The 17650-nt window shown below is 38.9% G+C and overlaps 1 protein-coding gene across 1 annotated transcript in view; it reads left to right on the top strand.

Annotated features, from left to right (window-relative positions):
• THEMIS (thymocyte selection associated) overlaps positions 1 to 17650 on the top strand; it is a 70847-nt gene that overhangs the window by 50752 nt on the left and 2445 nt on the right. Inside the window, 1 exon segment of the mRNA XM_005418472.2 lies at positions 10029 to 10179. Within this exon segment, the coding sequence (XP_005418529.2) occupies positions 10029 to 10179 (151 nt within the window).

The following is a 17650-nucleotide window of genomic DNA, read 5'->3' as shown; positions in this document are numbered from 1 at the left end:
TTTCTGACAGGTGAGTACTTCCCAATTTGCCAAAAGTATCAGGATGTGAACATCCTTTCTGATGAGGAAAAATCCAGATCCTTTACAGGATGTGATTCAGTGTTGCCAACAAACCAAAGACCCCTGTGACTTGGTTGGGTTTGCTAACCACTGGTGTGCAGTTCAGCACAGCTGCAAGGGAATTAATTGTCAGGACTTTTTGAAATTATGTCAGAGAATAAAGAATAAAAAGGGAAGTGGAAAATGGAGCAGAATAGTTTCTTTCTGAAAAACAGGCTGATTTCTAGTGGGCAAGTTGAAATATTTATATACTCACATCTCTGTGTACATTTATATGTGTGTATGTATGTGTGAAGGCAAAATTCTTGAAGGAATTGAAACGTTGCAGAAATACCTGTTAGAATAGCAATGCATTTCGCTAATAAAATAACCCATTTTCTTTTCACTCCTGCTGTTACATTCCCTGCTGTGGCCTGGAAACCAGACGATTTTGAAAAACAAGAAGCCTGATGCTGAGTTCAGCCATGACTGAGCAAATCCAGAATAATGCTTTCAAATTACAGGGAGTGAGTGCAGATTTGCACCCAGGGTCTGAGGACTGAATCCAGTGTGAAGTATTTAATTCCTACCAACTCAGTGTCCTGCTGCTTTCCCCAGGCTGATGTCTGCTGCACAGAGGGATTCCTGTCTAGCAGGAAGAGGAAGTAGAGGGTGAGTTCTGCAGCTGGACTTGCAGACTCATGCTAGGAAGGCCAGCACAGCAGTAAGAACATGAAAGGAATTTATTTTAAAAATTTCACTCCCCCGCTCTTCTCCACCCCCACCTCACCCCCAGTCTCTGCAGGACCACAATTAGAGGAAATGGGCAGGATACATTCAGAATGAGGGGAGTCAGAACAAGGCTGGAAGCAGATCAGGAGTTCAAGGGGAGACTGGACAAATACTTGGAAGAGACACCCTTTGAGTGTTACTAAGACAGAAACCACGTCAAACTCAGGAAATTCCCTGAGCTGAAAATAGTAAGAGGCTGAGAGTGTATTTGGGTGTAACAGATCCTGACTTGCTCTGTTCTTACTCTTCCTTGGTGTCTGCTTAAGGCAATGGTGAAGCAAAAATATTCTGTGAGATGTATTTTGACCTGAACCAGTGTGGACATTATTTAAATATTCAGGGGCAGACAAGATCTGAGGACTGAGGGAGAGACAGCTGGAACAACAGTGCAGGGTGGGCTACCTCCCTTGGAGTCCTGTGTCAGGAGTTACAGGAAATTTCATTCTTCTTTTCCTTTAGTTTCAATTCAAATTTTCCACACACTAAACTGCACGTACATTCACATAATTTTCAGCCATCAGATTTCAGTCTGTTGAGTGTATTCCATCTGCAGTTTGGCAAACCTGCAGGTAATTATCTGTCCCTTGTAATTATATTTGCAGTTAATGTTCCATTAAAGACAAATGAAAAGAATCCATATCTTCTGCTTAAGTGGTGATAGCACAAAATACAACATTTCATAGTCTTTGAACAAACAAGCAGTTCCATTTGCCAAGGTGAGGTGCATTTGTAATACAGAGGTACACCTCATTAATTTAGGTCTCCAGGTGTATACCTTTTTCCTCCCAAGAACTTCACTGTTTAGTGGGTGGGTAGCCCAGGAGAAAAGCAAAGCCAGCCTTGGGGTAAAGCATTAGACTCACTATGAAACTATGGGATCCTTTTCTTGCTTCCCTTCAAGACTGTTGTGAGTGCCATGGAAACCAGGATTTCCACAAGCTGATACTAACTTTCATTGCCCAACCTGAAACAGCCCTAGCCTAATTTTTTTCAGCTGAGAGCTCACAAGTGTGGCTGCAATTTCTGGGCCTGATGGCAGGGAAAGCAGGCTGGTGAAGAGCTCAGGGTGTGTAGAAGGGTGACAGCTGGTGGCATCTCACCTCACTTTTTGAAGCAATGTGGAAAAGAGTACATTTTGCCTTATCAACATGTAAAATGCAGAAAATAATACTTTTCTTTCACTGCATGGTGTGTTGAAGAGACAAAGTGCTGTTTAAGACTAAGTACTCAGAAAAAAGCCAAACCTCAACATAAAGACATCACTGCAAAAATAATTGTGATATTATCATCCACATTATAGTAAAGATGAGAAAACTATTCTCTGCTCTGAGGCACTGGGGATCAAGCACTGCCCCCTTTATGTATTAAGCAGGGAGAGAAGAGGGAAGAGATGGAGCTGGGAGAGCATTATGCAGCTCTGTATTTTGCATTTGAACTATTACTAAAAGATTTTTAAATAGCCTTTTTGGTTTCTAACACTAAGCCCAAGGTGTAAGCCTGGTGATTTTGTGCTGGCTAATACAGCATTGCCTTATCCCAGGCCACTCAAGGGTGCCCAACATCATTTTCTGTTCTCTTTTGCTTGTACACAGAGAGAACAGGGGGAAAATATCTGGGAAAAAGGAACTGACAGCTTCAGTTACCCAGAGATATAAAAGATCTTTGGTAGCAAAACTTAATTCTAAAGTCTCTTGAGACACAATCAGTACTATTCTGGGAAAATCTGGGGGGTAGAAAAAGATCTCATTCAACAAATGATTAAACAAACACTGTGAGCAGTGAATGAGTACATGAAAGCCATTGGATTGAGAACTAAAATCTTGGGACTGAATTTTCATAGCAAGCAAAGAATTTCTGTAGAATGCAATAGAAATACACTCTAGTGTGGTTTTTTTATTGATTACATAATGCAACTTATTTGGTTTCCATTTGCTGCAGAAAATTTACCTGAACTGTGGGAACTGTCAGTGAAGAGTGGCTGTATTTCCTTACCTCCTTAAAACCCTCACAAAATTTTCTAAGAAAGCATGCACTGTTCACATACAACAGCCCTTTTTAAAGGTCATTCTATCAGCTGGATCCCTTTTTCCCCCTCTGTTTTTTTATTCCCTGCCACCCCCACTGCAATTATTAAACTGCAACCTGTTAAATTACAAGATCTTAACGTTTCACTACATAGCATCCCAAAAAATCATCGAATCTGCTCATTTTCTCTCTCCGCAGCCCCACAGAAATTTATTGTGTGTCGTTTCAAACGGGGGGCGAGGGGTGGACCAGAAGAAGTCTTTGTCGGCGGAGAGTTGGGACGTCAGGCTGTCCGGTTCCACGGCTGAGCCGCGGTGCCGGCAGCGCGTTCCGCGGGGAGCGCTCGGCCGAGCGCCGGGATGCGCCGGGATGCGCCGGGATGCGGAGCCCCCTAGCGGTGCCCGCCGCCTGCTTCCCACTTACTCCTTTTGTCGTGGGTTTTTGTGCCATTCCTTCTATGTCATCGGTTGTCCCAGCTCACAGACAAATTGTCTGTCGGGCACGGCGCGGTGCCGCTGGTTTCGTCAAGAGCAATCGGCCTGGCTCATTATTTTCTTTTGTTTTTGTCGGAATGGATCTGGCTGGAACACGGCTTTCTGCTCTGGTTTGTTTTGGTTTTAAATCCAGGTATTCTTACACAAATCCTGAACAGGGATTAACTAATCCTGTCCCTACTATTAGGAAAACATAAGAGTTTAAATGCAGTGCTTGAACCCTTAAAATGTGCCTATAGTAGCATTAGCCTACAACCAAGAAAGATTTTTTTATATATATTTTTCTCCTTTTTAACCTTTGGGAAAAGAACCAGGACCAACCTGGTCCAGTGGAAGGTGTCCCTGCCCATGGCATTGTGGGTGGAATTAGATGGTCCTTAAGGTCTTTTCCAGCCCAAACTATTCTATGATTCTATGATAAAACCCAGACTACTGACAATGAAAGTCAAATTAATTGTGATATTTTTGATATGTAGAGGAAATACCTTGTGAGGAAGAAATTTATTAAGCACCTGAATCTGGATCACAAACTTAATTTTATCATGTGTTTTTTTTTCTCTTTTAGGCAGACAATAACTCACAGATTAATACAATTTTGCTTTTGTCTTTGAAATTATATAACCTTGACCCCTTCTTTCTCAAAATTGTTAATCTGCAGTTTATAGTACCTTATGAGTCCTGCAGGCAAATAATAATTCTCCAAAGTGCTCTCATCCTGTATATTAATAAGACTAAATGAGGACCCTCTTTATTGCCCATGGCCTTTCTGAAGTATCTTCTAACTAGCTCTTCTCCTTTTCCACACTCCAATGGACTGTGGAAAATGAAGACTTGATACCATGTACTGGAATCAGTGCAATGGGAAAGACTGTTAAAATTCTTTGCTGCAAAATCATAGACCCTTGTCAGTACCCTTTGCTATGGGTACACTGTGCCCTTGCAAAAATTACCTTGATGTGCTAGGTAAGCTGGCTTACCTATAGATCATACAGAAAGGCTACCTTGGGATACAAGTGAATAATAATCCAAAGGTAATTGTTTCTTTTCAAGTGGAATAAATCAATCTGAATTGTCTGCCATAATAATACAGATTTTGAGACACGTCAGCAGTTCCCTTGTGTGTGCACCCATTATTCAAATTTCTGTTCCTCATCTGTTAGGTAAGAGCACCCATTCAGACTTCTAGTCAGACAGTAGGTGAAATATATTTTCATAGAATCATAGAATGGTTTGTGTTGGAAGGGGCCTTGAAGATCAGCTAGTTCCAACCCCCTGCCATGGGCTGGGACACCTTCCCTTGGACCAGGTTGCTCAAAGCCCCATCCAGCCTGGCCTCAAACACTTCCAGGGATGAGGCATCCGCAATTTCCCTGGGCAACCTGTGCCACTGCCTCACACCCTCACAGAAAATAATTTCTTCCTAAATTCTAATCTAAACCTACCGACTTTCAGCTTAAAACCACTCCCCTTGTCCTATCACTATGCTACCTGATAAAGAGCCCCTCGTCTTTACTGAAAGCTCCCTTTACGCACTGGAAAGCTGCCAGAAGGTGTTCCCAGGGCCTTCTCTTCTTCAGGCTGAACAACCCCAGTCCTCTCAGCCTGTTTTCATAGGAAATGTGCTCCAGATCGTGTTTGTGGCCCTCCTCTGGACCCACTCCAGCAGATTAATGTTCTTCTTATGTTGTGTGCCCCAGAGTTAGATGCAGTACTCTGGGTGGGGTTCCACCAGAGTGGAATAGAGGGGGGATCACCTGATGATGAGCATTGGTGTAAATCTGACCAGTGCAGTTACTCCAGAATGTACTCCAACGTGTGTTCTTCCAACCTAAAAGTGATTCAGATCTGTGGCTCAGGATGGTCTAAGGCTCTGAATATGATAGCATTTACTCTGGCTGATACTACATGGGAAACAAAATCTGTGACTATTTTCTGACCCATTGTAGTTTCAAACTGTCCCTGCATAAAGTCATGCAGATATAATGACTATGGGAGGAAAATTATATAGGTAGGTTGTAATTCTGTAGGTTCTGAAGCTCATGAAGTCTTCTTTATAAATCAGCAACTATGAATACTGATACGTCTCTCTCTACCACCCTCTCTCACAATTTCCTTGAAATACTCTGCAAATAATTTAAAACTAAAACTTCATCCAGCCTGGGTTGGGCTTCCTGGTGAATAGAGTGCTGTGCCACTCTCTTACAGAACTGTCATATGGAGCTTGTGGGGATAAATTGTCTTTTTTGTCTGTGTTTGGACAGTGAAATCATTCATCACACTTTCATTCTATGTATATATCTTTTTCTTCAGGTGGAAAGGTGCATGCAGCAATTAAGCATTTTAGAGATAAATATAACCATGCAGTTAATGCCAAAGCAATAAATATGTATCTGGAGTTTTGGCTTGGGTTTTTGATGGCTGTAAATACTGCCACTCCAAGTTGTTTTTAAAGATTGCAGTAAAAGGTTTATGTTCTGTATCTACCAGCATGGGTGACTTGTAATAATGTACTCCAAAGGTGTAGTGCCATGTCCAGCACTGATTGCTCCAGCAACTGAGTACTCCTCTTCACTTGAGTCATTTGTAATCACCTAACAGCTTGACTTTCAGTCTGGAAAGCATAATTTTCTCAGATTGGTTTATGGCACGATATCTCTCACCACATATTCAGAGATTATGACAGCTATTGGTTTCATATTTGCTTCCAAATTTTTTTTTGTACTTTAAACAAATGTTTCCTTCTTTACAGTGAATGTTCTAGATGCTGTTGAGGTGTTTTTTCCTTAAAAAAAAAGGTAACCAAACAATAATGTGTATTATGAACATGAATTATTTTCTTTTTTTTGTAACTAGATTTAAAAGTCCTTTTTCTTACTTGCTCTAAGAGCTTCTCCTTCTTCTTTTTTATCTCAGTGGTTACAATAATTTTGCTGGATGCCTCCAGAGTTAGAAGAGTGTGGGGGTTATTATTTGTTTGTTTTATGGTTTTGTTATTGTTGGGTTTTGTGGGTTTTTTGGTGGTTTTTTTTTTTTTTTGGTTGGTTGGTTGGGGTTTTGGGGTGTCTTTTTAAAGAACTTCTGTGCTATTTTATAGGCTGATTGAAAATTTGTGACCAAATACTTCTGTCTGAAGCCTGTGTGGGATAGGAATTGCCTTCAGTATTTTTGGTTTGCATCTTGCAAAGGAGTAGGAATTTCCAGAGTCAGTGCATTATGAGTTACAATTTAACTCCTGGAAGGGGAAAGATTAAAGACCAGAAACTCTTCTACCTAAAGAAGAGGTGACTCAAAAAAACCAGTAAAAATCTGAATGACAGGAGAAAATTAATAAAATTAAAAGTTAGGGCAGTAAAAAGAAACCTCACAACCCAGAGTAAATTTTAGAGCAGAAATAAACTCTGGAACTCGTTGCCACATGATACTGATAACAGAAATGTAAATGAGTTTAAAAAACAATTTGACACCATAATGAAAAAATATTTACATAGATACAATTGTTGATAACCCAAATTTTTTAAGTTGGAGGAGAACCCAGCTTGGAGCTGTGAGAGAAAGATGAGAGCAAACACTTATGTTGCAGGGCATATCAGCATTTTGGGGACAGGTTTTGTGCAACTGTGGCTGTAGATGGGGAAAACATCACTATTTGGCCAGTGCCACTGATAAGAACTATTGTCAGATTTCACAGCTTCTGGAGCAGACAAGCAGAGGGAAGCCTTGCTTGCAGAAGAGAGCCCATGCACACACACACACTCAGAGATGCAGTGTATTAAACTCTTCAGGTGATCAAGGGGAAAAGGGAAACTAATTCAAACCCCTTGCCCTGAAACTCAGTTTGCCTCTGCAGTGTTTTCAGTTTGTGCACCTCTGACAAACACTGCACTCATTTACAGCTTCTGCTGAATTCTGACACTTCTGTTCTTACTAAAATGATGCATCTCCAGCCCTTTAGTTCTCACCTCAGCTCTCACACTTTTTTGTGTTTATCCTGTTTGATGTAGCACCTCCTTTTTCCTGAGAAGGACTGTGTGTATTTAGACACATTTACCTTTACAGATTTATGCTTTGACTCCTGAGTTGTTCCTGGACCACAAGCAAACTTGAAGATGTAATGGAAAATTCTTAGTCATTGCTGTAAAATTTTTAGTTCATGCACCTCTAGATGTTTGGTTTATTTTCCAAATGCTGAGATTTGGGGTTTCCTCATGAGTAGTCTTTTATAACAAATGACTGCAGCTCAGATTATGAGTTTTTAATTGAATTAATTTTTTTTTCTGGCAGTAACTATTGAAAATCATGGCTGATATCCTGACTTCTTTAAATTAGTGGAACAATGACTCTGCCTAGATAGAAATTCTGCGCTTTAAGTTTGCCAGGTATTTGAAAGAAAACTGTAAAACTTCTCTGTTACATAGTTTTTAAAAAGCAACTCATCTTTGTTGGTCTCTAGTATAATTACTATCTATAGTGCTATTAAGCATGTTAAAATGCTATCAGATTTTAGCATAAAGTGATGTGACAGTTCATTTTCTGTAATCCTATTTGTTTTTAAATGTTTTAGTTTTGCATATTTTAATTTATTTACAAGGTGCCCCAGGTAACTATTTTTTCACAGCATGTGGTTTTGCTGATGAATTATAAGATTAGCACAAATTCCAGATACATTTTTCTTAATGAGTCTATCTTTCTATTTTGATATCAAGGCCTGTTTTTAATTAGTTAAGGCAATGAAAAATAAATAAACTCAACATACTCATACATCACATTGATTGCTAGTATTAATAGCGTAAGTAAGGAGCTGAGTAGAAAATAAGAGAATTCACTTTAAAAAAAAATACCATTTTTATGTCTACAGTTTAAATTAAGGTTCCATCCTTCCCTGAAAGCTGACCATTAAGTGAAATCTTTCTGTGTGCTAAGTATGCCAAACAACTGGAACACAGGAATAATCTGCCTATGAATAATAGTTACCCTACCCTTCCCAAGACCTTTAATTTTTGATAAAGAGGTATGACTGATACCAAGGATGGGACTAGTTTAGTGGCAGCTCTGAAACATGGTTATTTAGGCATTTATTTTCCCCAAGCAGAAGGTGGACATTTCTCAAGAACTGCTTATAAAATGAGTGTTCATATAATTGGGACAGTCTGGCAACAAGCAGGTGGGGCATTCAGGCATGTTTAGGTGCTGAAGATCAAGAAAAGGAGATGAAAGAAAGGCCATGCCCTCCTGGTGAAAGAAAGTTAAACCTTCTGCTGTGAAGAATTTCTTCCGACATTTCTGTCCTCTTGGCAAAGTATTTCTCAGCTGAATTTCTTTTTTACGTGCCCTGAGTATTTTGTGAATTACAGCAGTGCTTACAGCTTCGCTGGGTCTCAGAGGTTCTTTTGGGACCAAGGCAAACACTCCTCAGCCTTGTACAGCCTGTAGAGCACAAACATGCATTGAATACTGCAACTCAACTGACTCCTGTAGATTGATCCTGCGGGGTGTTTTTTAAAAAAAGGAAAAAAGTACCAGAGATTTCTCTAATTGAAAAATAAGGGTATTCTATTTGTGACCCACAGCACTGCAGTGTTGTGACCCACCCACTGGGCAAAATCATCCCTATGTTTTATAGATTTCATCCTCATGTGTTTTCTTAATATACTCTTCCAAATTTTCTATTTTGATTCCCAGTGACTTCTTTTGTTGCTAGCTGATATCTTTTTTCAAAAAGGGCAAGTTGTTGTAAAATGTGGGCTTGTGTTGCGCCTTCGCAAATTGTGGGTTGATTCTGAAAAGATCAGATCCTGTTACTGTGTAGCTACTGTCAGATTTACCAGCTTGACCTTATCTCTCTGAATAGGATGGGCTTTGTCATTGCTAAGGAAAAAATCTGCATTTGATTTTGAATGGAAAATCCATACTGATTATTTCCTAAAATATATACTCTGGTATAATGATTGCAATTGGTCTGTACCTACACCACAGATACTGTAGAGCTTCACCAAAGATATATTTTTGACACTTTCAATTTACTGTTACTTACACAGCTAAAAATATGTATTTGACTGAAAGATATAAATACCTCAAAATTAAAAATAAAACAACATAATTATGGAAAGGTGTGTGTGAAGCTTGAATTTCAAGGGGTGCAAATATTACAGCCATCTAACTTACTTTTTCCGGTGTAATAAAATTATAATTAATAATGCCATAATTGTATGTTCCCATCATCTAACTATACTATGCTGTGAATGCTACTGGGTAAATGTAATTGAAATGTCAGACTTAATATGAGTTTGTGATGTAATATGCAACAGAACACATTAAATGAACAATCGATAGAATAAAAATAGTTAATCAGAAAGTAATCTGAATCAACCAAAAGGGATACATAAATCTCCTTTTGCTTGTGTGACACCATATAGCCAAAAAGTAAAAAGGAAAAGAAAGACCGGAGATGTGTTTTAGAGGTAATCTCTTCACCTAGAGTGCCTCCTGGTCATGTTATTTTGTGATATACATGCCTGAAAGACAAGCTCTGTGGTAAATGTCATCGATGACTTTGACAAACAGAAAAATCTGTAGTTAAAACTCACAGAAATAACCCAAGGAATATTGCTCTTGCATGTCACATCAGTTTGGAATAACAATTTACATGGAAAGTTAATGTACTATTCCATCTAATTTCAGAATTTCTACGTAGACACCACCAGGAAATTATGCTCAGATCAAGATACTGCTGTTTTGGAATTGCAAGTTAGTTGTCAAAATGATTTGGTGCATTGTGAGAATAAGGACATGACTGGGAAAGCTACACTAGTGGAAACCACTGTAACTAAAGGTCAGTAAAGCTTTATGGTTTGAGCTATTAATATAACAAAGCTTAACCTCAGCCCTAATGAAAATTTGTCAGATGGGAGTATCTTGTGTGATTTCACTTGGAATCTGTGGCTTAGTCAAAGAGGGATGAAAAGGGAACCTTTCTGTTCTTCCTCCATAAATGCCATAAAGCAAATTCATCCAAGCTCTCAGCAGCAGCATGGTATTAAACTCTGTCTGACACTGCAGCATGAATATTCAGTGGTTTTTAGGAACAGACAACTGGAAAACATGTGCTGTCCTTTTGCTTTACTGTGACACTTACACATAAGCTGTTATTAAAAAAATACCTATTCCAAAGTGTTTTAAGATGAGAAAGCCATTTACATTAAAGATATAGAGATGCCTTCAACTCATATTTTTGTATTTTGAACAAAATAATACTTGACTAATAATTGTTTTTAAATTTTTCTCTATTTTTTGTGTTTCCCATAATTTTGATAGATGGCTAGTTTTTCTACTTATCTTTTAAGTTTTTCATTTTTCAGAAATGAACCATACTGAAGTTGAAAAGCTAGATCATAAGAGGACAAATCCAAATTTATTTTATGTATTTCAACTTATTTTAAAAAAATATTTCATTAATCTCTTGGTCAGAGGTTATATTTGAAATATGAAAAAATCACATTAATTACAACACTGGAACAGTTCAAAGACTAAAGCACGAGTATTCATCCTCACAGCATTTGTTAAACTGATAATTGATATAAATAGAAGAACTTCTTATAAAATTTCTCTTTTTTTTCTTGACATTCAGTGTGTAAGACTCTTAAAAAGAATTGTCTATTTGAAACTATGTGTATTGAAACTTCTAAAAGCTACATAAACCAATTTTCTGGAGAAGAATTAGAGTGCCATGTTGAATATACACTAATCCTTATTGCTGTGGAAATTGATTATTTGGGGACTGATTATTGAATGTGACATGGTTTAACCCCTGTCAGCAACCAAGCCTCACACAGCTGCTTGCTCGCTCCCCACCAGGAGGATGGGGGGGAGAATTGGAAGGGAAAAAACCAGAAAACTTGTGGGTTGAGATAAAGGCGGGGAAGCAAAAGCCACTCACACAAACAAAGAAAAACAAGGAATTAATTCACAGCTTCCCATGGGCAGGCAGGTGTTCAGCCATCTCCAGGACAGCAGGGCCTCATCTCATGTAACAGTGATTTGGGAAGACAAACTCCATCACTCCAAATGTCTCCCCCCCCTTTCCTCCTCCTATCCCTTTGGTCAGTTTGGGTCACCTGTCCCAAACTCCAACTTCCCTTGCCAGCCATGGCAGTATGAGAAGCAGAAAAGCCCTTGGCTCTGTGTAAGCTCTGCCCATAAAAAATGCCCTTGCACATAAAAAAAAATCTCCATATTATCAAGCCTGTGTTCAGCACGAATCCAAATCTGCCCTGTACTTGTGAATACAATTAATTCTGCACCAGCCAAAACCAGAGCAATATTTTGCTATCTGGCAGCTTTTAAATAAAATTCCAGATTTGTTATTTTGTGGCTTTGAAAAATCTATTTTCAGTCCTTTTTTTTTTTTGTCACTGTTAATTGATTTGATTACATTTTATAGGGGTAAATGGTGAAGCTTACATGCCAGCAGGTACAAAGGACAGTATCCTCAGTTTGAACCGCACAAAAAAAAAAGGAATACCAACATAAGTTAATGTGGTACTCATTTTTTGTTAAGGGCACTTCCTGTAAATCACTGAGACTTGACTTTGAAAACCATTGTCCATGCTACAGGGATTAATTGGATCATTTGCCTGGGTTACTCTTTGTGGGGTGAGGCAGACATGGGAAGAAGAGGGAACACACCTGAAGAAAATGTGACCAGTACCTCTTTGAGAAAGAAGGCAGACATAAAATTTATGCTGAGGACTGGTTTATTCACAAGCACAAAAGTCAGTGCTTGAATAGATGCTTAACTCTATTGGCCTAGACTCCTCACAGACAAGAAACATGACACAGGCTAAAGTCTCAAAGCCTTTATGGTGAAGAGTCTTCAAATATTTTTCTGAACTCAGCTTCTCAGTTTGTGCAAAAAATGAAGTCATAGAGTCACTTCCTGTGCCTGTTGCAGGAATTGTACAGCAGTTTCTAAGCTGAGCTCCATTGGCTGAGAAAAGCAGTATGGAGCCACTCTTACTAAAGCTTCAGCTCAATAACAGGACTGGGAGGTCACTTGGTCTTTCCATTTTTCTACTGTGAAGGTATTTGTTTCTGCTTGTGTTTCTTTTGTATCTGGACATCTCTTGGAAGTGTCTGTCTCCATCTTCTTCCTATCTTCCCAGCAGGCACTGATGCCCAGTGATAACATCTTCCCTGAGCCTTCTCTTCACCAGGCTGAACAGCCTCAGCCCTCTCAGCCTCTCCTTCTATTTCAGATGCTTCAGGCACTTGATCGCCTTCATGACCCTCTGCTGGACTTGCTCCAGAACATCCATGTCCCTCTTGTACTGGGAGCCCAGATCTGGACCCAACATTCTAGGTGTACTCTCACCAGTGTTGACCAGGGGGACAAGGATTTCTGCTGGCACCACTTTGCCTAATGCAGCCCAGGGGGTGTTGGACCACTTTGCCACAAGGACACCTTGCTGGAGCATGGTCAGTTTGTCTTCCAGGACCCCAACATTTTCCTGGGCGAAGCTGCTTTCTAGTCATTCCTTCCCAGGCCTTGCATTTTCTTTCACTGGACTTCATGGAAGCCCTCTCTGCCCAGTTCTCCCACCTGCTCAGGTCCTTTTGGATGGCAGCACAACCATCTCAGCTGCTCTTCCCATTGCAAACTTACTAAAGGAAGCTCACTCTCGTCGAGTGCTCCATTAATAAATCACTGTGTCTGTAGCAGGCACCCACAGCATCACTCATATTGGTCTCTCCATTAAATCCTGACTCAGAAACTCTCAGGGGACTCTTCACCTGTCCCTGGGCAGCCAGCTGCCTCTGGTACCAGCAAGATTTCTTCCTTCTCCTTAATGCTGCTTGTTAACTCATGCAGTTTGTGGTTCTGGACACCAGAAAACAGACTTGGACTTTTTGCAACAGTTCCAGGTTTGGACCTTCTGCTGAACGTGTTTCAGCACCATGGTGAAATGCTGCAATATTACTGACTGTCCCATCTGCCCTGCTTGAAGTCTGTCTGCCTTCTCTCTCTTTATTCATCTAGAGGTAATAGCATTAGTCTTTTGTCCACCCCATTAAGCCTTATTTATATATCATTGATAACCCTTCTTTATAATCTCCAAAAGCATTTGATTTTTATTGTGATTTTTCAGCTTCTAGCACAATTCTGTTTTTCTTAGCCAATTCTTCACTTGCTCTTAATTCTGAAAAAATCTAATTGAGAAGAATGCTTTTTCTAGGGCCTTTTTCAGGTTTGAAAGTATTTTTTCTTTATTGTTCTTGTTCTATTTCCTTTGGCACTCATTGCATCAAGATCCTAATATTTGCTGTGACATCCCTTCAGAGAAAGCAGAGTTTACTTTTCTTCTGGTTGAGACCATCATTAGTCATGGTAGACTGATGACTTAACTCCTCCTGTTTCTAGAAGACATATTTTTTTAAACTTTAGCTATCAGTCAGGTTTATTTTTTCCTGTGTTATTCCATGAATTTATGGCTGGAGACCCATGCTTTGCAAGTAGCTTTGGGTGTTTGGCCAAGAATATTAGAGAAAAAAATGGTGTTAGGACTGCTGAATGCTTGCATGACTGGTACTGCAAACATTTACAGCACTAAATCTTCCCAAGCATCTGATTTCTTAGCCATGTATCTGATTCAAAAATCCATCAGTCACAGGTCTCCTGGCTCATTTCTCATTAAAATTGTAATTAGTTAATTTGAAGTTCATCCTATTCACTCTTTTGGCTTAGGCTAATCATGGAACATCAGATACAGGATAGCTTTTGTTACTGAGGATTCCAAGCAAGCTCCTAGTACCTCTCTCAGTATGCACACTGAAAATCATGAAGTAGTATCATAATTACACTTCTTTTGCAAGACTAGGAAATTACTTCTTATTTAATTGCCTTGGAGTATATCCCTTTACCAATTCTGTCCAAATTGGAGTATAGTGTGAGTTTGAGCTAGGCAGATGTGATCCAGTCCAAAGAACAGTGATAGTACTCTGGATTGTACTCTGACATACACAAATCAAAGCTAAAGTTTTTCCTGAAAGTTCTATGTTAGTATAGTCCAAAATTATTTGGCTTGATTAAAAGATAATTGCAGAATTATACAGGAGAGCAGATTAGATTATGGAACAGTTCTTCCTGGCCAGCCAAGGAATCCCCATGAGTCCACTGCTGCAAGCAGCAAGCTTGCCTGTTTCAGAGGGTGTACTCTGCTCTGCTAATTCAAAAGATAATGGATTAGAAAATATGTCAAGACTAATAACACAGACACACTCCTGTAGGTTTTGAGTGGGAGGAAATGCACCATTCACTGACTAATCTTTAAACTTCTGCTGATGAATGTTAAGCCACCCTCCAAAGCACCAACCTGTTTCAAATTCCTAATAAGGATGTTGAATCTGTACTCTCAAAAACCCCCATAGTTACAGAAACAATTTCTATTTCTTACCAAAGGCCAGATAGTTCTGAAAAGAAAAACGTTTTTTCCTCCATTTTAAAGCCTCTGTTGTCTTTCTGTACAGAGTTCATGTTAATAAAGATAGGATTTATTATCTTTGTTTCTAAGAAATGGAACCTTCTTCTTCTGTTGCAATTAAACCTGAATAGGCCACTGAAGATATTATCTTATTTTCTTATATTTGACTAAGGTTGAATTAATTAAAAATGGTAGCAATATCTGCAGGATAATAACTCTCATCAGAAATCTGCTGCATCGGTTTTTCTTTATCCTTGAAATTTATTCTAAGTGGAGTTTCTAGAACATTACATAATCTTGTTCATGGCATAGGTTTCTGGAATAGTTACAGTCTGCAACAAAACAGTGTTTATGCTGATTTTTTTCATTCATGTCATGATATTTTAGAGAAGGTATTTATATATTCTGTCTTTAGGCACTTGATTTAGGAGGCTAGTGGGCTGGAGAAAAAAAAAAGAGGATTGGGCCTTCCATTTGTGCTTTAGGATGCACATATGTCTACTAAATTTTCAAAGATGGTTTAAGAAACTTCTGCCCCAGTAGCTTGCTGTCCTATTAGTGAAGACAATACTTTGGCACTGTGCTCTAAAACAAATATTAAATAGAATTAAACATAATAACCCCAAAAACTTAAATCAAAATGTAGAATTATGAATTATTAAAAAAATAAAAGCTGGGTTTTTTTGATGATGTCACAGGGATTTTGTACTAGTGTTCTGAACTAGGTGCATGGGAATAAACAATATGAATTAGGAATCCTTTTCTGTATGTGTGTGTGACAACTCCCTCCAACTTCCCACTCAGCTTGGTCTTTGATTAGGGAAATAATGATATTAGATTCTTTGGCTCACATGGTCTTGTAATTTTCTTTAAAATAAAATAAAAAACAAAAACCTTTTTGCGTTTTCATCTGTAAGCAGAGAATTTATCCTTGGCTGATACATCTTCTGAGGTAAGTTTAAAAAAAAGGCAAGAAAATTACTTAAAATATGGAGATCATACCATTTTATAGGATGTGAGTACACTTTAGGAAATGATATTAAAATGTTTTCAATCAGGTTTACTCTCAACCAAACTCTAACTTGTTTTACAGCAGGGAGAAGAAAGCATAGGCTCTGAATCCCTCTAATTTCACTGGTTTATTAGATATGACTTATTTTAATTGCAGTAATACTCAGAGATTTCAGGCAGGAGCTTAGGCGTTACAAGGAGGAGGTATGACAGCATAATATGCAGTTAAACCAAAGGTTTGATTCATGTGAGTGCCCTTTCCCACTCTCTGGCAGTGCTGCTGGCTCTGCTCCCCCAGTCCTGTGCAGAGCAGCACTTGAACGTCTCTGATGGTGCCCTGAGCCCCACTCTGCATCCTCTTGCAGGAACTTATGATGAGGCAAGAAATATGAGACTGTTTAAAACTTGTGGCAACCATTTCTCTCTGCAAGAGCTGTTGTTACACTGGGGATTTACTTTATATGAGGCAGTAGTGAAATGGTGGAAACTAGGTCTCAAAAAGTTCAATAAAACCAGCAAAACAGACCAGAAAAAAAACTGACAAAGAAAAACATTTTAAAGTAAAAGGACAGTGAAAAACATCAGCTGTCTATTTCAGGAAATTTAAGATTCTTTTAAAGGAATTCAGACTAATATTTTCCAAAAATTAGTTTAGGAGATTCCAGAGGAAGATAAATATTACCCACACATTAAATGCAACCCTACAGTTTATGTGAAATATTTTGATTGTGGCACATAACAGTTTTTAAAGATATGCTACATCATCACATGAAATAATGGTTGATGGATATCAGCTCAAGGAACAGTCCATTAGTTTTATGGGCTCTGATTCTTCTAACACTGATCGGCTTTCAGCAGCACTCCCTAAGGAATTAGTTCTCATTAGCACTGAGGAGCATCAGAACCAGGCTCACAGCAGATAAAATGCTGCTGCTCATAAAAAATGCTTGGTTTATGCATATACCTTTGGTTCTGTGCATTTTCACTTAAGTGATTGCAGAAATAAGGATGTGGTGCTGCTACCATGTTGAGTTCATAACATCATTATGCAGAATATTTCACAACTACTTTTTTCAAGTTAGGCATAAATAAACAATAAATGCTGTGTGATTGAGTGTTAATTTATGCAGAGTTAAAACTGATCTGAAATATTTACCATAGCTATAAAACTATGTTATGGTCACATGGCTAGAGGCATTCAGGTGTGCGGAGTTGTACACGTACATGAGTTGGGGCCTCTAGCTCTTGTCTCTTTCAAGCAAGGGTCTTGATGAGTTGGGTCATTTCTGTTGCCTACCTTTTGAAGAAGGGCAAAATGGAGACTTATGACAACCATTTCTTACCTTGAAATTTGTGAAAAACAGCAAGCATATTCTGAGAAAAACACAATATATCCTACTCACTCAAGGATACAAGTGACATTAATGGAAATTTTTAGTCTGCAGAGCACCAGCCTTCCACTATAAAGGCAAATATAATTATACAAATTGTTCCAGGAAGAGCAGAATTAATGAAATTTTATTTAATAAGTATTCAGGACTGTTGTCCCCTATTCCTCTCTGTCTTTCCTGATAATAACCAAAACTCTCCTTGCAGGGCTCCTATCAAAAGAAAAAGAGCAGGTCTGGAGCTATGTGTGTGTTGAGTGGCCAACCAATATGCACACACTGATTTATCCCGCCGTCTGCTGCCAAATGGAGTGGATAACAGCTGTGTTTTGCATGCTTCTCTTTCAATAGAAGAACTAATTCAGCTCTAGCTTTAGTAACCACTGTGAGACTTCTGTCCCCTTTTCAAATCTGACTGAAATTGGCA

Source organism: Geospiza fortis, unplaced genomic scaffold (assembly GCF_000277835.1).
Source record: "Geospiza fortis unplaced genomic scaffold, GeoFor_1.0 scaffold98, whole genome shotgun sequence".
NCBI lineage: Eukaryota > Metazoa > Chordata > Aves > Passeriformes > Thraupidae > Geospiza > Geospiza fortis.
Note: the sequence above shows the minus strand (reverse complement) of the source record. Positions and strands in the feature narration are given on the sequence as shown.